The 25,804-nt window shown below is 36.4% G+C and overlaps 1 protein-coding gene across 11 annotated transcripts in view; it reads left to right on the top strand.

The window, feature by feature from the left end:
• Positions 1 to 25,804, top strand: part of SOX6 (SRY-box transcription factor 6) — a 369,253-nt gene that overhangs the window by 172,161 nt on the left and 171,288 nt on the right. For all 11 annotated transcript variants that reach the window (XM_066320815.1, XM_066320816.1, XM_066320822.1 and 8 more), the window contains one exon: positions 23,454 to 23,543. In XM_066320815.1, coding sequence (XP_066176912.1) covers positions 23,454 to 23,543 — 90 coding nt within the window. The remainder of the gene's footprint in view (positions 1 to 23,453; positions 23,544 to 25,804) is intronic.

Below are 25,804 nucleotides of genomic sequence, written 5' to 3'. Positions count from 1 at the left end.
TTTATCTCTCAGCAGTAATTGTTTTCCTGTGTGTTTTCTTTGTCCTGTCTCTCCTAGTGATAGCCTAAAGAAACCGGTTGAATTGCACCTTGCAAGGGGCAGGAAAAAAATGTTGCTGTGTAAACCATGAGTGAGAAACTTCATTTAGCTCACACACATTTCTACAAGGAGGAAAACAATGAAGCTTCGCTTTACGAAGCTCTCTTAAGATGAAGGTGCCTGGCAGGCAATACCATTTAATGCTCACCACCTAAATGGTCATTTGTGGTGGGATTTGCAAAACTGCCTAAGAGATTTGGATGCCCAGTTCCCATTAAAGTTAATGAGAATTGGCGGCATCCAAATTCCCTTTGCAGCTTTGAAAATGTCAACCAGCCTTTCAGTGTTTGTGATCATGCTGTATGTTGAGAGAATGTTTCCTACAAGCTCTGTTTTTGTTAGGTTTTCTATTATGTTCCAGGAGTTGGCTCAGAATCTGGTGAGAAGCACAGCTACTGCAATGTCTTGCTTTGAGTTTGGGCAAAGATGTAAACCTTTCTGCTTCACGTACCCTGTCTGGAAATTACACACCCCAGCACTTCCTTGATTTTGCATTATGCTTTGGCATATTTTGAATAAACTTATTTATATGAAAAAGTCTTAAGAATTTATAATAACAAGGGTCTTTTTCAGTCTTAATGTCCTGGTCTGTTGAGGTGTGTGAGACATGTAGACCCTCATCTGTCTGAAACAGTTTTAAATGCATTAAACCACAGAACATTGTAATGATATAAATTATTTATGATATAATTGATGTGCTCAAACACATAATGAGTCATGAGGATAGATGATCCAAACTCAAGTAAAAGTATGTCATCTATTAGTATTAAGTATCTTTTCAAGAATGCATGATTTCTTTCAAGTTGTGGCTTTTTTGTATGTGATTGCATTTTAATCTTTTGTCAACCACTGCATGCCATACACTTTTACCTGACCCTTTCATGAAACCATTTACTTATTCAGATCTCTGCGACACTGAAATTAGCTGGTTTCTTAAAATTACACTGGTCACGAATTGAAAAGTAAAATTTACATTTTTGGGGGGCAAATCTTGCAGTTCTTGCTTAGATTATACAGATTTATTCCCCAAATTGTTATATCAAATATTCTAGTTGGACTTAACCTCATTGTGAGATGCCCCTGCTGGACTAGATTTTCAAATGGTCTTAGTGTTCAACAGCTCTTATTTAGTCACCAAAAAAAATGTTTCATTCCTTAAAACTTTCAGTGGTGAGAATAGCAGGAACACTTCAAAGAAATTCTTCACATTTTTGGAGTGCTTAAAAGAGAATTGAACTTTCTGGAAAACCTAACTTCTTGGTTCTTGGTAAATGCATGAGAAAAAAGGAAGCTCAGCAGCTGTCACATAGTTCTAGTATCCTGTTTGGTGTGATATACAGTATATGTGTGTGTATATTTCAACTGTTATATATTAAATATTTGATATTTTGTTGCTTTAGCATCTAGTACTTTTTTTCAAACAAAGAGAACTCAAAATCAAAGAAAGCACTGATCTATTTGTTTCAAGGGAAAGTACCACTTATCCGCTGTAGAGAACACCAAAGGCTTGATAAAATAAGCTGTAACTTCAAACACAGTAGCTCACATATAGTCCTATAATATACTGTGGGAAGGTTTCTTAGCCAGGAGAAACGATAGATGACTGCTTTGGGCCAAGAAATATCATTTGATAGGTCTTGTGTAGAAACCATTATGGAAGTCTTTTAAAATGAAAAGTAATCTCACAGATTTTAGTGGAATATGAATCAGTTTGCATGCTATAGAAAATTAATGTTTCTAAAATAAATCTTGTTTTAGCCAACAAATGTTTGGCTCCAACCAAAAGGCAATCAGGGAATGTTCTTTATGCCATTAGTGAAGCAGAGCATATGTTTCTGCTTTATTGGTTGCTGACATTAAGCACACTGATTTACTGGTTTGAAACTGATAGCTGGGCAGCTAGGATTCATTTAATTTGTATTAAGAATTAAGTTTAAATTTTCTGACGCACTTCTAAATTTTAGAAAGTTTGGTAATTTTTGCCTTTTTTATTACAGAGAGAGTGAGGAATATTCTCGATACAGGATCTTTCTTTTATGAAGCCAGGCAATCTCCTGTGCTCTGAGCCATGGAAAAGACAAGAGTTGTAGCTGTTGTTTTGCAGGACTGTTAGTGGGCAAGAAGGGAAAGGAAAATGCAAGTCTGCTGAACCCCTGTGCTTATAACCACTCTGAAAACAGAACCATGTTCATTTTGAAGTGAGTAGCCACATGGAGCTTGGTGACCTCTGCAGACTCAGCTGCTGATTATTGCACAGTTACCTGCACTTACTGAGGACAGGACTCATGGGCCCAGGAGATCCCTGCTTGACTGGGGCTCCTAATCTATGGAGTGACTACTGACACTTCTGACAACTCCTTGTTAGCTGTTGTTGTGTTCCAGACTTCCAAAACAGGAGGTACAGCATAGGTTTTGTGAGTTGTGGTAGAGGGACCCACGATAGGGCTGTCAGAAGTATGATGAGAAAGGGTTATGGTCTCCAGTAGAAGCAGCTGATGCCCCCCAGGGATGTTGTGAATTCTCAAAACATATTTGCAGCTGGTGACTCCTGTTCTGCTTTGTCTGAAAGGTATTATATAACATCCTTTTTTCTGTTGGGAGTGATATTCAGCTCACTGCCTGTGTAGTTGTCTACACTCTCACCATACTGTCCAGTGACCCAGTCATCAGTTGTGGTTACTGATTTCGGATGTCCAGCTTGTAACACAGTGGGGCTGATTTTTGAGATATGCTCAGCACTTAAAACTTCAGCTACCAACACCACTGAGCCCACCAGCTTTGAAAATGAGATGCAATTTGATTCAAGCACCATTCCTAAAACTGCTGTCCATTTTTTTGAATGCAGCAATTGTGTATGTATTTGTTCCTAGCTGTAAGCACACAGATGTATAAATAAGTTACATAAGCATTCAATGTACATCAAATACTTGGGTTCTATGTATTCCAATTCATCTGGGCAGTAAAACCCAGCTGTCATTAAACATTATTTTTCCTTTTTTTAAAATGACAGTTATGAAACAGCAGACTAGTCATTCTTCCAGAGACCCAGACCTTGGTTATTGAGGTGCTCAGAAGCATCTGTTGATTTTGCTGTGCATCTATTATGCCAGCCTGAAGGTGCTGTTGATAAAGCCTTCTGAAAAACCTTCCCTTTTAGCAGGGATCAAATTCTCTTTATTAGCATGAAAAAGGAGAAATACGTATCATTTGAATTGGATAACAGCTTCTCCAATTCTTTCTAAATGTTTCTGGAATTGTAGTGGGTCAATAAACTCTTCCCTTTTTTCTGATTTTTGGAGGTACTTCCCTTGTTTGTTAACAGCTAACCTGATAAATAAAACTCTACATATATTTCAGCAAAAAATACACTTTTCTTCTGCCTATATTTATGCAGCCAGAATCTTTTCTCCCTTTTAATTGTTTTGTCTTTAATCTAAATTAAGGAAGGAATGGTTGAGGACTCTTTTACTAATTTTTTTGGAGATAATGCTGGGACTTTCATTAACAGAAAAGCTTACATCTCAGTAGCATACAAACACCCAAACTATTGTTTAGCTATCTCACTCCCAATTACATAAATGGCAATTAGGCACTTAATTCACATTTAGATATCTGAATAACTTCAGGGATTTGAGCTAATAGATATTTCTGTATGACACATTTCTTATGTGGAAAAGAGAATGAAGGAGGAGAGTATGAAGAAAAAAGTATAATATCTGAGGAATTGATTCCTAGGTGACTTGCCTGGCTGACTATTCACAGCATTTATAAGCACCTCAATGAAATGTTTAGAATATTAGCCTCTGTCCTGCTTATCTAATTTTATCTAATTTTGGTATTTTAGAGATCCACTTGACTCTTTTGATTTCTCAAAAAAAAAAAAGTTAGAAAGAGAGCAAGCTCTTTTGTGACTTCAGATTCTTTCTTGGTTTCTAAACATAAAATTTTTTGCACCTTTTTCACTGTATGGCTTAAAAGAATATAAATTTTTTATGATGTGTAGACAAATTTGACCTCTGATGAATAAACCCTATTGAAGTTTGTTTGAATAACTGTTTGAAGAAATTTTGAGATGCAGATTTTACTCAGGTTTTTTTTTTATCTGCAGATTGCACAAAAGCTAGGAAGGGACTTGGTGAGCAAGATCTTTTGGATACTTTTGGGTGATGATAATAACTGAAAGGAAATTCTGAACCCCAACTGGAATAATTAATTATGAAATGTTCCATGAGTATTTGGGGCAGCTCTTTTCTGTCACATGTAATCATTTAATACTCATTATGAAATTATGGTTAGACTGAGCTTAACAACTTTGGCATTGTTGTGTTTTCAGTTCAGTTACCTCTATTACACAATGTTATTTTTCAACAAGTCAATTTTTTTTTAAATTGTGCTTTGCCAAATTTTCCTGTTTATGAACTATTCAAAGATAATTGAAATTGCCTGTTTCTCACATGTATCCTATTCATGCCATCTGCTACCTGAAATTTAGTTTGGATACTTGCCATGCAGTTGTAAAGTGTTTTCAGTTTTATTTATTTCTAGTTGACCATATGTTGTACTTATATTTGTGTGTGTTTATATCACATATATATTTATAAAGTGAAAGCATTCATTTATCTTGACTTAGCCTGTTTACAGCAGATATGATTACTTCATGATGTCTCAAGTCCAAAATTAATTTCTTACAGAGTTAGTGAAATTTGGTCTTCATTCAGGACAAAAATTAAGAATTACTGAATATGGCATAATTCTGAAAAAAATGTCAAATAAACCTTAAAAATATGCAAATGTTAAGATAGTGTAATAGAAAAAAGATATTATTGTGCTTAAAACTGCTTACATTACCATTTTGCAAGAGAATGAAATTCTGCAGTAGTTCTATGAGACAAAAAGATCATCTTTCTCTCTGAGAAACTGAGTCATGAAAGAATTGAAGGGTCCATTTTTGTTCGCCCACAAGCGTTTATGAAATCAGCATGTTTTGCAGGAGTGTGGTGATCAACTCCTTTGTTCCCATATTCCAACTCCAGTCTAATGGAGCGAACCAGTCTGTGTGACCGTCCAGCAGAGCAGCTCTGCAGTTTTACAGTACAGGGGGATTTTTTGGAGATAGCTGGAGAATTGCTGTATTTTCCTTAACACTAGCTTCAACAGCAGTGCTGTGTGAATATAGGTGTGCAGCAGAGCTGAGAATTGATTTGTTATAATATCTGTCCCCCTTTGTGCACTGAGATGGTATCATTTACTCCTGGCTGCATCACTCAGGAGTAATTCTTTCTCTTGGAAATAAATTTCGTAGCAGGTCAGCCGTCATGCATCTTTTGAATCGTTTCAGAAATGTGTATTTATATATATATATATATATATATATCTGTATATATAACATGCAGCCTGCCTGTGTTGAGGGCTGATAAAAATGATAAAAGTGCAGCCTGCACAGGCCTTCCCCAGCCCCATCACTGTGGCTAGTCATGCATGTTGGCTGTCTGCTCCTGTTCCTTTAAAGTTCCCGGGGTAAAGGATTGGAAGGAGGCTCAGAGAAGTCTCCTAGCTTCACTTCTGCATCTGAGCATGTATAAAGATCTGGCTGGTTAGAGGGAAGTGTTAGGCTCTGTCTGCAGCCTCACTGGCTGAGGCAAAGCTACTCTGAAAGTCTTGCTGGGCTGATGTGGCTGCTGTGTTGTCTCAAAGGGAATGGCATGTGTTTCAGTCTGTGCTGGTGAATATTGCTGTCAGATTTCTCCAGAGAGAGAATGCAGAAGAATTAGTGAAGGTGCAGAGGTAAAGCTTATTACTCCATTCTCCAAAGTATTTGTGGCTCTCATATGCATATACTCTGCAAATAAGCTTTTGAAGCCCTATGTAAAACAGTATTTAATTCTCTGAAAGCTGCTTAATTCTCCATGAAAGTCTTTAACATCATTTCTGAGAAGAGAATCTTGCCTGCTTTGTACCCATTGGCCCCAAGTCCTCACATTCACCAAATCCAGACTATCCCCGAGGTGTTACCTGTGGACCCTGCCTGAGCAGAAAGCATCTTTCATGAGGTACAGGAGAAAAGAGCATGTGTTAGCATAAAGACTAGATGATTCCAGGCAAAGCAGAAAAAAACCAGAAGCCAAAAAAGAGAATAGAGACAGTAAAGAAGGGGGTCAGATTTCTCCTAATAAAGTCCATAGTGCAGTAAGTGAGTGTTTGCAGATTGGGTACAGTGATTTAACCCCACATCCATTTTGTTGTATGCAGAGAATCCAGCTCTCCTCTTTCATGAAGAGCCCAGTTCCCTAAAACTTTTTGTCTTAGATGTGGACATTAGAATTATTTTAAATTTGCCCACTGGTATTTAGCTTGCGGTCACCTGCCAAGCGTGGCATTTTTAGGGTGAGTGCTATTATTTTTCCAGGCTCAGGGTTTACAGTTGTCATCTGATTTGGAAAATGTGGACAGGATGAATGGGTTTGTTCCTTTTGTAGGGGATTACAATAATACACGGAAGCTTGTGAGTGCTACTGACAGATGTGCTGGCGGCCTGCCACTGCGTGAAGGGTGCGGCTCTGACTGACAACTTGCAATTATGTGATGATGAATGGTTCTGATGTGTGTTCAAGAGAAAACCACTTTCTAGAAAGTGAAAGTTGTGCATACGGTTCCTATAAAGTCAGTCTTAAGAAAGGCCCTAACTTCTATTTTTTTTGTTGGGATAACCAACTTGGATCCCCTTTTCTGTCAAACTTTTTTTCTGGTTTTGATAAATAAGAGCCAACCCAAAGTTTATGTGGGGAAAATTAGCTTTGGCCCACTTTTGGCTGGAGAAATGCTTTATCTGCGATTTTAGTCAAACTGACATCATCACTGCAGAGATGTACAAATGCATACACACAGAGAAATACTTAAATATATACACATGACTGTGCAGTAGCCAACAAGTTCATCAAAGCAAATCCATCGAGCAAAAAACCACTTTTCTGTTAGGGGTATAATTCGCCCATCAGTAGGACTGTGTAGCTCATGTTAGTGTTAATGGGAGTTTCAGCCACACACTGAAGACAGAATGTACCCACAGAGGACTTATAAATGATCCCTTTCTTTGCCAGATTTGATCCAGATTTTTTTGTAATATGTTGCTGTCGAAGTCACAGCCTCTGAGCAGCAAGACATAAAGAAGGTCAAGTGTAGGACTTTGCACTTCACTGCTGGGCCCTGGAAAATTGTTACAGAATGCAATTGACGTTGGTTTGCACAGTGTTGTTTTCGATATATGTACTACATCTAGGAGCTGATATGAATTGCCTAATTTTGGGTAGATCTTATGGGTAACTTTGCTGGTAATACTGTGAATTGAATCCAGAACACCAGCAAAAGAAGAGGAATTGGGCTTTAAGATTAGGATGACTCCCACCTGGAATACTGCATGCACCTGTTGGACCAAGTCCAGAGGAGGGTCATGAAGTTGGTAAGAGAACTGGGGCACCTCTCCTGTGAAGTTAGGCTGAGAAATTTGGGACTGCTCACCCTAGAGAAGAAAAGGTTTGATGGAGACCTCATGGCAACCTTCCAGTATCTGAAGGAGTTACTGAGAAGCAGCAGAGGGATGCTTTTTCAAGAACAGTAGTGATAGGACAAGGGCAAATGGGTACAAACTGAAAGAGAGGAATTTGGTTTAGATATTAACAGAAAATTCTTTACTGTGGGGGTGGTTAATCACCAGAACAGGTTGCCCAGGTGGTTGTGGGTGCCCCAGTCCTGGCACTGTTCAAAGCCATGTTGGATAAGTAGCCTGGTTTAGTGGGAGATGTACCACTGTGGTACGGGAGTTGGGACTAGGTGATCTGTAAGGGTCATTCCAATTCCCTCATGGAATCTGTGATTCCATGTGCTAAGCAAGGAGCAGGAGGCTGCAAAAGCAGTGTTTGAAAAATAAAGAATTGAGCAAAGATAAGAATGTGTGTACCTGTCCTGGCAGAAAACATTTTTTTTGGGGGGATGCAAAATTCATGGTATGAAAGTATTTTTTGTGGTTTTCTCTTTGGCCAAACTGTACTGACCTTTTTGTTGGACTACTGGTCCTTCTTGTTTCTGATGTAAGATTCTGGAAGCTTTTTCAAAGGAAAAAGTATTATTGAGGTACAGGTTACAAGCTTATGGTATTAAATTTTTTAATCTAGTCTTTGCAAAAGTTTCCATTGTTACAAAAGGGTTGTTGAGCAGTCTGATCCAACGTGCTGATTCCTACATGCCTTTACAGCAAACAATTATCCTGGTTTTCTAATGCATTTATTGGCAATATTTGTTCTTATTCTCTGATCAGCTATTTAGTAAACCATAAGGGGTGCAAAATTCTATTAGGGCCTGCATCTCTGTCAGTATCCATATTTTAAAATTATTTCACTAGTGTAAAAAGAGGAAAAAAGAGTAATGAAAACAAATGAGTAAATTTAATACTAATTTTGTAAATAACTACAGAAAAGTAACAGAATGTGGCAATTGACATTCTTTAAGGTAAGTTCTAGGGCTGATTTCCAGTAGTCTTAGATATTGAGAAGGCCCAGTTAGAGTTTACAGTGGAAAAGAGATGTCATTGTCTTTGTATCAAAGTTCACATTTACATCATGGTTTATAGGCTAATAAACTCATTAGGGAGTTTCATTTTGCTGAAGAAGGAAACAGTTTATTTCCTGTCAGCTAAAAGGCTTTTGGACAATTCCAGAATATATCTGGATGTGGGATAGTTCACAGAAAGGAATTGTTGTCCCTTAATACAATGATTTGGCACTATTCTTACGTGCCTAGAATTGAAAAAAAATTTGAGTTTCTCAAGAAACTTGAGCAATATGACAGTAGAAATAAAAATAAAATAAAATAAAAAAAAGAAAAAGTAACTGTCAGCATTCATGGACTGTACCAGCAGCTCTGGGACCTGGGACCAAAGTATCCACTTTGCCTTGTGAAAAGCTATGCTGTGCATAAAACCTTTATGTCTGTGTGCAGGCCAAGGTTCGATGTTCATTGACCTCTGCCTTTGAGCAGTTGTTCCCTTCAGATAGTAAGTTATGTAAAATATATAGCTCTGAAAGGAAAGGAAACCTAAAAAAGCCTAAATTTTTCTCATGCAGCTTGGGCCACTGACTCCTGAAGAGTCCCTGAGTTTACTAGAAGCAATTAAGATATTTCATGACAACTTTTTTTTTTTCCCCAGGAGTTTCTCTGAGAAAGTACATGAGGTGCTGCACATGTAACAGTAGTAAAACCAACAACAGTCCTTGCCACAGAGGGCTCTCAGTCAAATCTTATAATAAGAGAGAACAGGTGAAAATCTGATTGGTGTGGAAAAGTGGGCACCACTGACATTGACGTTAGATATTGATATAAGGAGCAGCAGTCACAGTGTGCCACCTGCCCAGCCATACATAAGGTGGTGTAAATTATACCTTGCCCATAAATAAGTGTTTAAAAAAAGCTTAAGGAACCAGAGACGTGTAACTTTCAATGTTTGAGATTCTGCCTTCCTAGTGCTCATGATTATATTAATAGTGTGAGGGCAAATGCAGGAGGAGAGTTCAGGCAGATTTGCAGCCTGGAGATTAGAGGAGTGTTTAATTGACAAAAAAGCCTGTACAGTTGTCTAACTACCATAAGTTTTGTGAATAACATCAAGATAAAAACCACAGAAAGACATTTTCCTGTGGAGTAAAGACAGTGAAAATGGAACCAAAGAGTAAGAGACTGATCTCAATTTAATATATGTAAACACAAATTAGGTGGACCTAACTGTTACCGCGTGGAGAACCCTGGCAGCAGCCCAAACTTCTGCCTTTGGCTTCATAGTAACAGGCCTTGGCACTGCACATTCAAACAGTGGTGACCACATTAGTTTTCTGTATGAAGTCCATACATCCAGCCTTTGTACATAAAAACCTTAGGAATCCCACAGTGCCCTTGCTGAAGATACTTTAAAAGGAAGTACAGTGTAAGGATTATTATTACATTTTGTTATTCCTAGAGCACAAGTGCATGAAGTGCATTAGTATGTGATTATTGAATGCAAAAGGAATCAAATCTTTGCCTGTTACTCATGCACTGAATTTGGTAACGTATTTAAATGAATAAGGCAATATTAGACCTCATCACAGTCTGCAGCTTCCTCGTGAGGGGAAGAGGAGGGGCAGTCACTGACTGATCTCTTCTCTGTGGTGACAAGACCCAAGGGAATGGTCTGAAGTTGTGTCAGGAGAGGTTTGAGGGAAAGGTTCCTCACCCAGAGGGTGGCTGGGCACTGAACATCTCCCCAGGGAACTGGTCACAGTACCACTTTGACAGAGCTCAAGAAGTGTTTGGACAATGCTCTCAGGTACATGGTGTGACTCTTGGGGTGTCCTCTGCAGGACCAGGAGCTGCACACCATCATCTGAGTGAAAAGATTCAGTGAATAGAATGATTTTTCAATATACTATGTCATTTAGGGTTCAAAGAAAGATATTTCCTGCCTGTCCTGTTCTTTGGAATAAATAATGTCCGAGATCATGAACCAGGATTTATAACTGAATAATCTTTCGTTCTGATAGCATGGAATTCTCTACTCGTCCTAAATTTGAAGAAAACCCAACAAAACATCTAAACAACTAAGTCTGTGTTAGATTCTTTTGCATTTGAGTAAAGAGCATATCATAAACCTACATTAATCTACAATTTCAAAATAGCTGAGTAGAATTTCATGCATGCCTAAATTTTCTGGGTAGTTATGCAGCTAAAATTCACCTCATAAATTTAAACTCCTCGTAACTATAGAGTCTAGATAAAATCAACAAAAGCAAGAAGACTAAATGTTTAATACAGAAGTTGTGTAAATTATATTTTTTTCCTTCAATATAACTTTCAGTGAAGGTTATGGCATAATTGAGCTGCATGGACTTGTTCTTGTTTGTAGTGAGGAGGATTCTGGAAAAGAAGAATGTTTAGTAGCACAATAGGAACTTAAAATAACTTGATATGGGTAGTGTGAACTTGACTGTAGTTTACCTTCTATGTAGCTGTGAAGGTTTAATTGCACTGCATAAGTTTTTTGCCTTTTGTGTAGCAGATTATTAAGTATTATTAAATCTCTCAGATGTTTACAAATGACCGCAATTTTCTTCACTCAGGTATTTATTGTCTTACTATGTCATATATTTTGGGAAGATGTTTATGAGGTTTAATTTTTTGCTCCAGCTTTGGGGGCAAAAATTATTTTCTGTTGTGGAAGAGTGTCAATTAGTGCATAGAAGTGTGACAGTGCTTGCTCTTGGCAAAGAGGGGACCGTATGGAAATCTGTCAGCCTGTGCATGGGGGTGTCAAGATTTGCTCAGCTGGGTGAGCAAAAGGGGGTTGCTCTGTTTTGCTGCACCAGGATGGGGTGCAATATGCACTGCTTTATTATCATTAGTACTTTTATTTTGTGAAGTCCAGTGTGCAGGAACTACTTCATGTTCACTCTGTCTTTAATTTGGAGTGATTAGTACTCTTCAAATTGGCATTGTTTCCAAATCTGACTACTAAATCTAATTTATAAAAGTCTGTTTATATACCTGTGTAAAAAATCACAGGTTTAAACAGTTTAATTTTGCACTGTGTCTGCATAATTGGTGCAAGCTTTATTCAGCTACCCAACAGAACTTAACACGTATTGAAATGAAACCAGTTTTTGTTTCCATGCAGAAAAGTACAATTTTCTTATACGAATAAGCAATAGTTTTTCCTGAAGAAGAATTCTAATTCATCCAGTTCACTAACAGGATGATCCTCCATGAATGTCAAACTATCCAATAACTTGTTAAGTTCTTGCTGGGCAACTTGAAGCTTTAGTGTCTATTAATTGCTTATTATTCAAGCTGTGCTCAGAAGATATGGATACTACACAATTGGCTAGAGGCTTGTTTTTTTTTTTCCCCCAGAATATTCAGTAAATGTGCTACAAACAAATTATCATCTCAAAATCTTTAAGAGGAAAAATATGTAGTCAGGGTGCCAACTTCACAGGTGTGAGACTAAGAATATGACTTTAAAAATGTCATTGATTTCTTGGTTGTTCAGCTTGAGGTGCTTAGGCCCTGATTCTTTTCCAGGGGACCTAACTCTGTGCAGCAGTTTATATATAGTTATATATATTATAGCCTCAGTCTTTACATTTACTTTACATTGACACAGCTGCAGCTGTGAATGTTCAGCAGTTCCTCAAATAAAGCCCCAAGTTTTTTTAAATTGAGCTCCCAGAGAATGAAACTGCGACCCATCATTTCTCCTTTTGCAGTTCTCTCCCTCATTCATTTAGTTTCTTTGAACTTTTGCAATGAAACATAGCCAATGACTGCATGGGCAGCAGCCTCATTTGCTCTGCACTTCCAGTTTCTGCTTTCATCTGGGATTATCCCATATGCTGAATATAGCAAGAATACCATGCAAAAAATTGTGTACATTTGAAAAAATATTTAAAGAATGTATCATAATGTACACAGGGGCTGAATTAGGACTTCCTGGGGAATGCTAATCCTAAGATTTCCATATCTTTCCATTACTTGACCTTAAAAAATGAATAATGTTCTTTTATAGGAATAAAAATGATGGTTAATTTTCTCCTCTATGTATATAGGGAAATGAAAATGCAAGAATATTAGTCTTGAAGATATTAATGCCTTATTTTCTAAAGTCTTTTCGCAGCTATTATTCCAGAAATACATATCCATAGCAGTACTAGTTTAATGCTTGAGCTCCATGATCTTAGAGATATTTTCCAATCTAAATGGTTCTTTAAGTGTATGGCAAGTGGACTGGTGCTCGTGAGATTTGTAAACCTTTTAAAGCTCTGTTTGTTGGAATTAGCTCAGGAAATTCTTGCTTGATCTGTATTTATGTTTATATAGGGTATGATAATTTGTTTAAGTCAAAATTTTAGTAGTGAAAAAGGGGATACAGAACCGATTTTGTCAGTGTATTTTAGTGTCCTGGAGAAGACTGCATCATGTGCCAAAGAGACCTTCAGAAATGGTAAATAGAGAGGAGATTCTAGCTATTGTTTTCATTCCTTCCCATCCTTGTTTGAAGTAATTTCAAATCAAGAGCATATTATTTTGCTTGCTTTGTATTATACTTTTACATATAAAAACGCTTAAGGATTTCTCATGAAAAATTCCTTTTGTTATACAATTGTTTTAATTTCAGAATATTTTATGTATGAGCTGAGTTAAGATTTTTATACACAATATTAAGAAGACTTCAAATAATTAAACAGATGTTTATTACTGCATTATTAGGGTAATGAGTAGAACATGATTTGGGGGAACAAAATAGAGGTCTTTTGAATCATTCAGGTTTTTTTCATAAGTCATCTGGTGTCACAAATTTTGCAAGGAACATTAATCAGTTTAATAGAAACTGATTTTCCTTGCTTTTCAGGAAGTCCCCTCACTCCCATTCCCTCAATTCTCTGAAACTAACCTGGTGTGAAGGAGCCTCCACAATTTTGTCTTTTGTTTAGGATGTTTTCAGTCCTCAAAACTTAGCCTAATATTTTCATATTAATTTTAGAGAACTTCTACCTTGTTAAAAGATAAAATACTTAGTTGGGATTGCACTTGATAGGAGAAGGAGCAATAACATAAATGTCTATTTGTGCTACCAGAGAATTTTTTGAGTTGAGGTGGGATTCTCTTCTTGCTTCAGCTTAGACCAAGAAGAGTTGTGCAATGTTAAGAGAAAAGAAAATCTGCCCCCCCCACCCCGTCCTTAATAAAATGCCTGGATTTAGTACATAGCTGGACACAGGCTGGCATTCCATCTGCAGCTTCTTGACCTACTAGGGAAATTAATTTTTAAAAGAGAGATGCTCCATGTACAAAAAGAATATGGTGCATTATTTTTTTCCTGAGCAGTTTAACAAAGAAATATTTAAATATTACACTCTAAATATTTGAGTAATAATAAGAAAAATGGCACTTCAACTCAGAAGCGTTTGAGAAGAGTGGATACCAAAGATGAGAGTGAATTGTTTAGGGTAATAAAAAGACTGTAACTAGATACAGAGGTATGGAGATTATGAGAAAGAATAATTAGGCTCAATATTGGGAGAAATTTCAAATCTATTGAAGACTAAGTAGGCTGGGATGGAGCTGGGCTGATGAGTTCTAGCTTAGCTATTGGCTCAGTCTGTTCTTTTCCACTTTAAAAAAAAAAAAAGAAAAGAAAATCTAGAGCTGTTAAATAAAAAGAGATGAGAGGATGTGGAGGCAAGGAAAAGAATGAAAACTGAGATCTGCTTCCATTAGCACAACTTTCTCCTTTCACAAAATGACAAATATTGCAAATCCTATTGATTTTGTTACTTTGCTAGTATAGGTACATAGCAAGAGACAGGAAAATAAGGGTATCATTCTCCTTTTTCATATCAGTTTATATAGTCTTTTTGCCAGGGATTGCAAGCAAATTGTGCTCCCCTCTTCCTGCCTATCCCTGATTGCTGTTGTTTAAAGCCTAAAGCCACTTTCTCTTGCCTATATTATATGTTCACTTTGAAAGTAAATAGAGGTGCAGACACTTAGAGAATAGGTGAATACTGTAATATACTGTACACCATCATTGTAATGCAAATAAGGGAATAACTTCAGTGAATACAGCCAATCTAACAGTAAAATATAGCTTATCATGGAATGGAGATTTTAAGTGGAGGAATGAAATGTACATTTAATTTTAATAGACTTAAAAGATATTTCTCTTGTTCTGATATGCCAAAACATTGCATCCAAGCAATTACACTGACACTTGAGAAAGCTTCTTTTGACATACGGAGTGTATTGTCTAGTGCAGTGTTCATGAAATTAACATTTTCCTGAAGTAATCATATACAATTAAGTGACCAAATAGTTCTGAGGCAATACAACTGTATTTCACAGGAACTAAATATATTTCTTCACACTGATCCTGCATGTTTTAGTTGAGCAGTCATTAGCATGTTTATAATGGTTCTAATTTAGCACAACATTTTCTGAATTTCATCCTTGAGTCATTTACAAATTGTTCATATTGAGTAAACAAAGGAAACAGATTGCATTTTATACTTAGTAATTTATCTGAAAGAAGAGGGGAGGGTTAATTGTCTGAAAGTTTTGCTCTGTTTGGGGAAGTGATTCTAGTCTTGCCTTGCTTGGCACACAATGCCTTTTTCCCTCTGTTCTAGGGGGAAGAGAAAAAAAAATGGAGGAGTGAGTAAAATGAAAAATTAGGAGCAGGACAAGATTTGCCACTCCCAAAGGGGGAGTGTGGAGCAGAACTGGAGCTGGCACGAGATTATCTAAAACAGTTGGTGCATTCCTTAATGATCAAGTGCTTGAGAAGTCCAGCTCTCTCTCACAGAGCATCTGTGTTGATGTTTATATCAGTGCCCTGCTGTATGGGAAAAGCATGCTTTCTCTTGTTGCTCTTCTAAAAATAGCATGGCATATAGCATTGTATGAGTTATTTTAAGAGAACAAAAACATTTGCAAGGTTAAAGGTCCTGCTTTTTAATAAATAAATAAAAATAAAGGTCAGGACTGTATCTTGGGCTGTTCTTTCCATGAAATTCAGACTCCTTTTTATCTAGAGTTTTGCACTGAGAAGGATTCTGCTCCTTGCACCAGAGAATTCCTGTTGAAACAAACCATTTTAGGGAGAATTGGTAGAAGTTCAGGCTCTACAGTTTTTCCCACTATCCGCATCATAAAAAACAGGTCTGGAAATCACCCCCAGATAAATTTCAGTGTTTCTGTTTAGAATGTCTGTTGTTTCATGCAAGATCTAGACCATTCAAGTAGTGCAAATGAATTCAGAGGAAAACCAGAACATTTTAATGTCTAATTATTTTTAGTGATCTTGGAGAGTTTTAATTAAAAGTTAAGAGACCTCTCCAAGCTCTTACAGTTCTAATTTTATCATATTGTGGAAATCTTGTCACTATGAAAAAATGTGCAGCAATTGGCAGATCTGCCTGGTTCCCTGTACTGAACAAAACGGTGTGTTAGGTAGTCAGATCTCAGTTGCATTTCCATCATTGCTCTTGCAAGAAAACATCTAGTGTGAGCTGACTGCCTTTTGCATATAATTGTATTTTTTTTTTTTTGTTGCCTGGTTGTGGGGTTTTTTTTTGGTTGGTTGGGTCTTGTTTGTTTGATTTTCTTCTTCTTCTTCTTCTTCTTTTTTTTTTTTTTTTTTTTTTTTTTTTTTTTTTTTTTTTTTTAGCTTTTACAGAGTTGGATAGGAAAGAGTCAATATAAGAGGACGGAATAAGTGACTGGCCAGGATTATTTGTCTCCTTAACATCCCAAGCAAGACATATAATTTAGGAAAGATTTTATTTTATTTTATTTTATTTGTAGTTTGCGATAAAAAAAAGCAAAAGAAATTAGCACCTTTTCCGGTTCTAAATGTCATTTTTGTATTGGGATTGTTTTTTTTACCTTTCAAGAACTTGAGTGTGGAGAGTTTATTAAGTTGAAAAATTCTTGAGAATTTGGCCAAAGAGATCAGTTCTCTGGCTAGCAACATGTCCAAAGGCCTTATATTTTATTTTCTGTTAGACCATGACAATTAATTATGGTACAGGAACGGTATGGAAATAGAGAAGGATGAGATGAGATTCCCCTGACCTGCTCCTCCACTGACAGCAAGATTGAAGCCAAGCTGCTTATGAGCAAGAGGCAGTAGCAAATATGGATTTTAAGCCTTCAGGCTGATTTTTGATTAGTTTTGTATTGTTGCTGTCTCCTTTATTTAAAGTTTATTGAGACAGAAAAGGATAATTTGCGTTTGAAAGAAGAGAAAAAGGAACTATGGCAACCAAAAATCTATTTTAGTAATGTTACACAAATGTTACGTCTTTGGATTAAAACAGAGCAGATATACCATCCAGCAGTTAAGTGTCTAATACTCATGGTTAAACTGTATTTTATTTTTCAAGTAGTGAATGAAAACATGAAATCCTTGATTTAATTTCAAATTGTTAGAAGATTATAAAATTGTGTTCTTTCCAAGTGAATTAAATTAACCTTTTGCTTTTCTCTTTGCTACTGAAATGTTAGAGTTTGCGTATAATTTTAAAATACGTAACACAAAGTGGGAAAATCAGGAAATATTTTTATGATTTCATTCTACACTAGGCGGTTCTTTATCTCAAGGAAATCTGATTGGCAGTGAACTCCCAAAAGACACATAAGCAAGCTGTTGCTCTGTACTCAGAGAGTGATCTGTTAACTAAAGGTCCCAACACAGGTTTAGTAAAACTCATTACATGTTTTTAAAAAACATACTCAGTTTTCTGAAAATTTCACTATTTTAATGACTGGATCTAATAACAGCAAAAATGGACTTGCTGTTTTAGCTTAATTTTAAATGAAAAAGATTGACTTGGGTAAATCTAAATTCTGCTTGACTATTATTCAGAAATACTTGTACTGGTTTCATTTAGTTTTTCTCTACTCAGAAGAGGATTTAATATTCTGCAAAGAATATTGAAACAGATCTTCTCTTTTTCGATCTGTGATGTATTGAGTTGTTATTATTTTTAGATGTCATGTCCTTAGCTTCACCCACTTGAAAAAAACACGTTTGCATGTGAAGCATGGGGTGAGATGTGCAAAGGTGCAAGAGGAAGCAGGCCAAGAATGGTAGTCACTGTAATGTTAATTTGCAGCTTTGGTTTTGGGGGAAAAAGCAGCTCTTCTGTATAAGGAATCAGGTGCAATAGGCCTGGAAAGCACACAAATGTCTGTCACAAGGAGTTCATAAGCTTATTTAACATTCTTTCAAAGAAAAAAAAAAAACCTGCCACACAATACTTTTTCTCAAACAAATATTTCATAGATGCTGACAGGCTAATTCCACTTGTGCTGTTTTTCTTATACAGACTTGAATGAGGCATGTGAACTCATTTGACAAAGGCTGGTCAGAAGGACACCTTTTCTCCCATGGGGCTGAAGGCAAATAAAAGCAATGGGAGTAGCTTGGGGAATATAGAACATTAGAGATGAAGGAACTTGCAAATTGATATTTAGTCCCAAACCCTGCTCAAATGTCATATATTTAAAGTATCTACTAAATTATAATAGGATATATAATATGATATATAATAGGATATATAATAGGATATATAGGCTTAGTCCTGAAGTAGAGACAAAGATGCCTTTAGTTCTGTAGTATCATTCCCCTAAAATGCAGAAAAGAACTTCATTCTCCTCCTACTGTGGATCTGATCACATTTTAGAGCAATTTCTCTTGCAGCATGCCTGATTTCTCTTCTAAATCCTTTGCCTTGTCTTTCCCAGTGCTTCTTTCCTTGAGATGTAGCAATTCAGATGCACATAGAAATATGTCACCTGTACCTCTATACCTTTGATTGAATTATATTTCTGTATTGTTTATGAACTTGCTGTGCATTTGCAATCATTATTAATAAATCAATGTGCTTTTGTCTTCTGTCACAAAGTAATGTGTGTATTCAAAAAGAATTGTATGCAAAACAAGTCATGTTTTAGAGCTCATATCATTAATAATTATCCGTTTGCAGTATTGTTACAACATGTTTTGAGGGAAGCTTATTATAAAGGAAATAACAAGGCACTGCACAGTAAAAAGAATAAGACAGTTCAGTTGATCACTGGTATAGGTGTTATAAATATGCCAGTCTGTACTATAGTGTTTTATTAAGTCTCAAAAAGTCAAAGCTGATTTGAAATAATAATGTCTGACAGTCAATGCTTTGAAGTTTTGCTGCTGCACTCTCACATTTAGGTTTTCTTTTATGTATGACTTCACCATAAAAAAACAAAAACTCACACATGGCATGAATGTCTTTTTTTTTTTTTTTTTTTTAATCTGTATTTCAAAGAAAGTAATAGGAGGCTACTTCAGTGAATTAAGAGGTGAAAAAAAAAAAAAAAAGTAACAAACCCCCCAAATCAATGAGGATAGGTGCAGGCCACTGTCAGGTCATACAGTATTCATGTAAGCTATAGCTGGGGTGAGTAACTTGTTGAAGAATGTAAAAGTGAAATTAAAAGGGAAAAAAACCCCAGAACTGAAAATGGGGGAGAATAAGGATGAGACAAGAGGCAAAAACTAGTCCTGATTCAAACAAGATGACTTTCATTCAGTCAGAAGAACTTGAGAGCTTGGCTGTGATAGCTAACACGCTCGTTCTTCATCACGGGCGTGCAACAAAGAGCTGGATTCCATCCATTCCATGACTGATTGATTACCCAACGGACAAATGTTAATTCTTTTCATCGATGCTTTGTCATTGTGAAGAGATCCTTTTCATCTAACACCTAGGGTTTTTTCCCCCCTCAGCTTTTTTTTTTTTTTTCCTTTTCCTGATTATATATCTTTTAACATCCTCTTCTCATTCACCTTTGCAAAACTGTCATGTCTAACAAGATTCTCACAGTGCTTTAAAGTCCTTTAGTTTACAATTAAAATTGCTAACTAAGTATGTAACAAACCGTGATATTAAATAATATGAAATGATTTAATTTAGTCATCATAATTATACTTAACCTGTTTGCTGTCCTTGAAGGAAATCTTTTCCTCGTTCACAAGAGAAGAATATAAAGGGAGAGAAGCTGCGTGTTTTTTAATAGAATAAATTGCTCCAGTGCAACTTCACGAGTTTGATCTTACATGTGCCAGTAGAAAATATGTTACTTTGCAGCATAAGCCTAACTGTGGTTTATAAAGTCAGCGAGAAGAGCTAAAAATGTATAAATGCTAATTTCTTTCATTGCTTCTTTTATAATTGTCTTTAGCAAGAATACCCCTGAATTTTGAAAATGTCAGGATCCACAAGGTTTTGGAATGGTGCTGAAGCAGTGTAGGGAGAATGATGCAGTGCAGATGTGAATTCGGGCTCCTTTCTTCTCTGTTCAGTGCTGGATTCCAAGTAAATGTTTTGTTTCTATAATGAATCAAATCAGAAAATGAATCAATATGGATGAAGACATTTTACTTATGTCAGAAGATATCTCTGTAGATTTTATATGTCTGTAAAAATTAATTTTCAGTACAGAGAGCAGAAAAAAACCCTTTCTGATTCACAAACCTTTTTAAAATGTGTGTTTGTGAACATGGAATACAGAACTTGAAGGGAGTCATGCCTTTCAAGTATAAGCCTTTATATTTGGTTTTGGGTCTAATGTGGAGGACATCCAGAGGGCTTTAACCACGTATCATTATTTTAAATTTGAAAACTTATGCAGAATAAACATGGTAATAGAAAACTTACAGGATTTTCACAGTGTCACTTTTGCAATGATATAAAAAAGTTTATTAAAAGGCTCATTGCGTAATCATTTTTGTAACCCTCCGAATAGCAAAATACAGTAGCTATAAATTGTGTGGTCAGATCCAGAACACAGAATTTGAATGAGATAGGGGTGTTAAAAGAACTCTTTCTTAAGGAATTTTTCAGTCATTTGTAGAGAAAAATTCTAACTAGCAATGTGATTAAATCAAAAAGGCACACAAATAGAGCTGTTTTTCAATCTAGCTCTTTCCCATTCTGTCTTTAGAAATACATTTTTTGCCCTTACATAATATAAAACCACTACAGATAAGCATGGGTGTTCTTAGGAACAGTGAAAGAAGAAATAAAACAAGTGCTTTTGAGGAAAGTATTTTATCAACTCCAGTGATATGCTAGATATTTCTTTTTGTTTTTCCTCTTTTATTGAATTTTTTTTTTTTGTGTGAATTGAGGAAAGCATCTTAGTTAAAAGCAGTAGAATACATAACTTATAGCAAACACTAAAATAAAATTCTAGAGCTTTTTTTTTTTCAGGGATGAGGGGTCTGAAATTTTGGCAGGGGAGAAACACAGAAACCTCTTTTTAAACTAATCATGATATCACAAAAAGGACAAATTATAATGTTCTATTGATAATTGATGGTTATTTCTTGATTCTCCTATTATCAGGCCAGAACTCATAAAAGTAATAAGTGCCTGTTATTGTTAAAAGTAAATTGTTATTATATAACTAGTATTTTAACACTGCCTATTGCAACTTACAGCTCCTTAATTTTGTCTCTTTCATAGAAAGATATAATTAGTAAATAAATTAGCTTTTCTGCTGAAATATTACTTCAAAAATATTTATGAGCTGTGTTTTCTTTCCATGGAGGCTTGCACGGTGAAAATGTGTTGCAATTAAAACCTGATCTTTGATCTTTTGGTAGTTACACTTTGGTTTGCTTTCAACTGGTTTTTGTTTTGTTTGGGGCTTTTGTTGGTTTGTTTATGTCAAATGAGTTATACTAATGAATTTTTAGGCTGAAATGACTAGTACCCTAAAGTATGATTGGTCCTATGATCATTTTCTTCCTTAAACTTCTCCCTAAATCTTTAACTCCTCCTTTTGTGACCTCTTTGAATGTTTCTCCTCCCTCTGAGTATTTTTGGAATCCTCTGAAGAGGAACAAACTGTTACCCATTGCAATGATATGATCTGTGTTGCCATTCTTAAATCTGGGCTTTTTGCTCTTGCTTTCACGTGTGTGAGTGCTTCTGCTGGGACTGCTGAAATGAGAATTTCAGCTGCTGTTTGACCTTAATCTGCCAGTAATTTAGGGGGAGTTAAGCTAGACTGAATTCTGCCTTCTCGTGCAACTCACTCTTAACTCATGGCTGGAGTGGGACCGGCACAAAAATAATTAAAATTTGGAATATTATTAGCTACTTAGAAAGCATTGTGCAAATCAGTCTTCTAAAACAAGTGTCCCCCTGCAAAGAGAGTTTCTAGGAACAGAAGGTGTGTGGCTGTTCCTAGTGCCTGCATTAAGGAACTCTGTGCTCAGCACTGCCCAGGGGGAAGTGTGGCCTTACAACAGACCCCTTGCAATAATTTGTTTTGGGAACAAATAAGACATAGAAATTACACGTAGGTAATGGTTTTGATATTTTGCAAACTGGGCCTAAGGGTTTCCATGGAGTTTAGCAGAGACATTGTTGGTGATTCTACCTACAGGTGAAAGTAAGCACACAAAGTTTAGCAGGGATTTTATTGCTAACTGGGAAGGAAAAATAAGTGTTGAGTTGTTTTGAGGGTTTCTTGATAGTTGTTTAGAAATCTGAATTGTGCCTCCTGAAAGTTATAAAAACCCACATCACATCAACCACAGACTCACAGAATGGCCTGAGTTGGAAGGGACCTTAATGATCACTGAGTTCCAACCCCCTGCCATGGACAGGGTCATCTCCCGCTAGAGCAGGCTGCTTAGAGCCCTATCCAAGCTGGCCATGAACACTGCCAGGGAAGGGGCATCCAAAACTTCTATGGGCAACCAGTGCCAGTGCCTCACCACCCTCATTGTAAAGAATTTTCTCCTAATATCTATTCTAAACCTACTCTCTTTCAGTTTGAAGCCAGTCCCCCTTAACCTGTCTCTATGTTCTCTTGTAAATAGTCTCTCTTCATCCTTCTTCTAGGCTCCCTCCAGGAGAATTTGCATCTTGTATGCTTCCTTCATAAGGATTTCTATCTTAAAATCCACCTTTTCTAGGTATCTGCAAGGTTATCTATAATTTAGGCATTGGAGCCAATTAGTTTAATTTAGGAACTGAAAAAAACCTTTAGAATTTATTGAAGTCTGTTATGCTCAGTATGAAATTTTGTAGTGGGATTGGGGTCTGATCATAAGAAGATTACTAGGGCCAATCTTTTACTTTCTCCAAAGTGTAATGACTTCAGTGACAGTTTTGCCCACAGAAGGCCTCCCGGACTGGGGCAAAGCCTTGAAATGTATTCTGAAGTTGCTGTGACGAAAACCTATCTTCTAATCATTGCATGTTGTTTATAGAGTACTGAGAAAATTCCTGATACTGTGAACATCGAATATGTAGAGTGCTTTCATGAATTCCATGGAGACATTATACGAATAACTCTTTCACTGACATGGGTATAAAAATGGGTTTCAGATGTCACTGTGTGCCAAATTTCCAAAAAAAGCTACTAAATCTTCATGTATAATTTCGAGTGTACAATCATTCTCAAATGAAAAAGGCAGAATTCGTATATACGTTGGCAATCTATGCATGTAAATTGGCAGTTAGCATGCATAAGTACTCACCGAAGTTTTTCTTTCAATTAGACCCTTGTTAAATCCATAGTAACTCCATTAACCTCAGGGGAATTACTTTGGATTTAAAATGCAGTTAAATAAGAACTCAGTTTGGCTGCGAGTTCATTTCCTTTCTAAGCTATGGTTTGACTGGTACTGAGAGAAGAGTGTTAAAATGGAGGTGGCACCTGTTTGCCTGTAAGAATATGTTTGATAATTCTATTTCTTTTTCTTTAATTAGATTCATCCTGTATGGAAAAGCTACTTTCTAAAGACTGGAAGGAGAAGATGGAAAAATTAAACACGAGTGATCTCCTTGGAGACATTAAAGGTATCTCACTAGATCAAATTTGAAACCTTTGCAGATATTTTAAGAAGGGGATTGAGGATTTTTGAAAGTTAAAAAAAAAAAAAAATAGAAATAGCTGTCATGATAGAGGGTGCCATCCTTTCCAGTCTGCTCACCCTGGTTTTTAATGTTCATCTTTGCAATGATGGATGAGTGTGCCAAAGAAATGGAGTTTGTCACAATCTGTTACAGGCAGTATCAGGGATGCTATCACAAAACAGCAGGTTAGTTACATCAGCTCACTGACGTCAGCCATGTACCTGGGAGCAGAGGAAGAGGTGCAGAGGTGCCAGTGCTTGGTACTGCTTCTTCCCAGTTGCACAAACTGTGTGTAGAAATATCTTTCAGATTATAAAAGGTGGTAATTGTGTGGTTGTTATTCTAAATCTTTGATTCAAAATTAAAAAAAAATAAAGTTTCTATTAATCCCCTTACACAGCGGTAGAGGAGGTCTGGATAAAATTTGGGACTTACTGAAATCAGCGCAAAATTTGATGTATATGTGGGCAATGATTTCCAGTATTCTCATGATTTCTTGAGCCAGCATCCTAGGAAAAGTGGAATTCTCTTGACAATTAAGTGCTAAGTAGAAAACTTGAAGTGTTTTTCCCCCACTCATCAATTCTTCCATGCATTGTCTTAGTGAGAAGGAATTCGGTATTATTGATTAAGCAATAAATTGTGTTGCTTTTTTTTTTGTGTTGTGAGAAGGGGTCATAAGGCATGTTTGAGGAGTACACAAAGTACCCAAGATTTATTTCTCTTCATTTGTATAATTTTGTTGAACTGCAGCTACAAACATGTGGGAACAAAGAGTCATGTTCATAATATTAATAATTTTTTTCTGTAAAATTATTTAATGTAAAAATATATGTATTCTATTTGATGAAAATTGATGCTTAGGGATTTAAATTTCTACTAGGGAAATTCAGGATAGTTCAGATTTTTTTTTTTTTTTATTATTATACAAGTAGATGAAAGTTTAGTTCTTTTTAATAAGTAGAGTTATAATTGGTTCCTTCAGGACCAAAAATCTGTTGGATTCTCCTGATTTTTCTAGTAGAATGATGACAATGTATATATGTTAGGCAGGTCAGAAATCCCATAGTATTATCAGCGACAGAAACATAGCATACTATTTTGCAGGAATATGTTAAAATTGACTGCAATAAAATCCAAAATAAAATTATGTCTTGAAATCACAATCTATTTAAAGCCGTATTGTCTCTTAATAGTGTGGAAAACATTGAATGCTAGTTGAATTATTATTGTCTATTAATTGCAAAATATAGCTACTTAGTCTTTAAATAGAAACTACTTGAATGCTATTAGCGAATCAAATTTAAGAGAGGTGGCATCTCTAACAATGCAGAATAATGTCCTTTATTCTTTCACATGGCACAAAATGCTTTCTAATGACATCTCATTTATGGAAAAAGAAAGGTTTGTTTTTCTGGGTTTACGATGTTTCTCCTGTTTTCTTAGCATGTATGTGCTCTGCAGTGTGAGTGGGTAGAGTTCTTGCCTCTCATCCTTTTCTCAACTACCTACAAAGCTCTCTCACTCCGATTTGGAAGAATTCTCAAGTACCTTTTCCAGGGGAATGGCCTATTAGCTGTACAAAAGGGATCATCAGATTAGGCTCAGCAGATTCATGTGTTGCTAGTCCCTCAGTTAGTATCCACAGCCCATTTCCTGTGTAACCTGTCCTTAAGTTGTCATAATATCTGCAACATTCATCCATGCTGCTAGTTGGCTTCCAGCAAGATACAATGCTGAATCTTTGCTACTGCAGCTGCATTTAATTTTTTAAAAATAGAACCAGCATGGCAGACAAACTATGGTTGCTGTTATGTTGCACTTTGCACTTCAAACCTCTTGACAAAGGCATTAGTGTTGTTTTATAGAAGAAGAAGCATAGGTGCAGGGTTTCATAGCTGGAGTAGGAACAGGTCAGAAGTGGGAATCCTTTCCTTTGGGCTTCCAAACCCGTGGCCTAACCACTGTCTCCAGGATGGCTCCCTCTGAGCCAATACAACCCAAGATTAACCCAATAGTCTGCTATTAGCTCCTGCTGGCATTTGTGTACCTTAAATCAGCTGAGAAAGGAAAAAAGAAAACCCCACAATCAAATAACAATCTAGCACATGGAGGCATGAAAACCTGATTACATGAACAAAACAAAACAAAGTAGGGGAAAGCATACTTTAAAATAAATCCTTTCATTGTTCAAGGTGGTAGAT

The sequence above is a fragment of the Sylvia atricapilla genome, chromosome 6 (genome assembly GCF_009819655.1).
Source record: "Sylvia atricapilla isolate bSylAtr1 chromosome 6, bSylAtr1.pri, whole genome shotgun sequence".
Taxonomy (NCBI): Eukaryota; Metazoa; Chordata; class Aves; order Passeriformes; family Sylviidae; genus Sylvia; species Sylvia atricapilla.
This window is presented reverse-complemented; position numbering and strand designations above follow the sequence as displayed.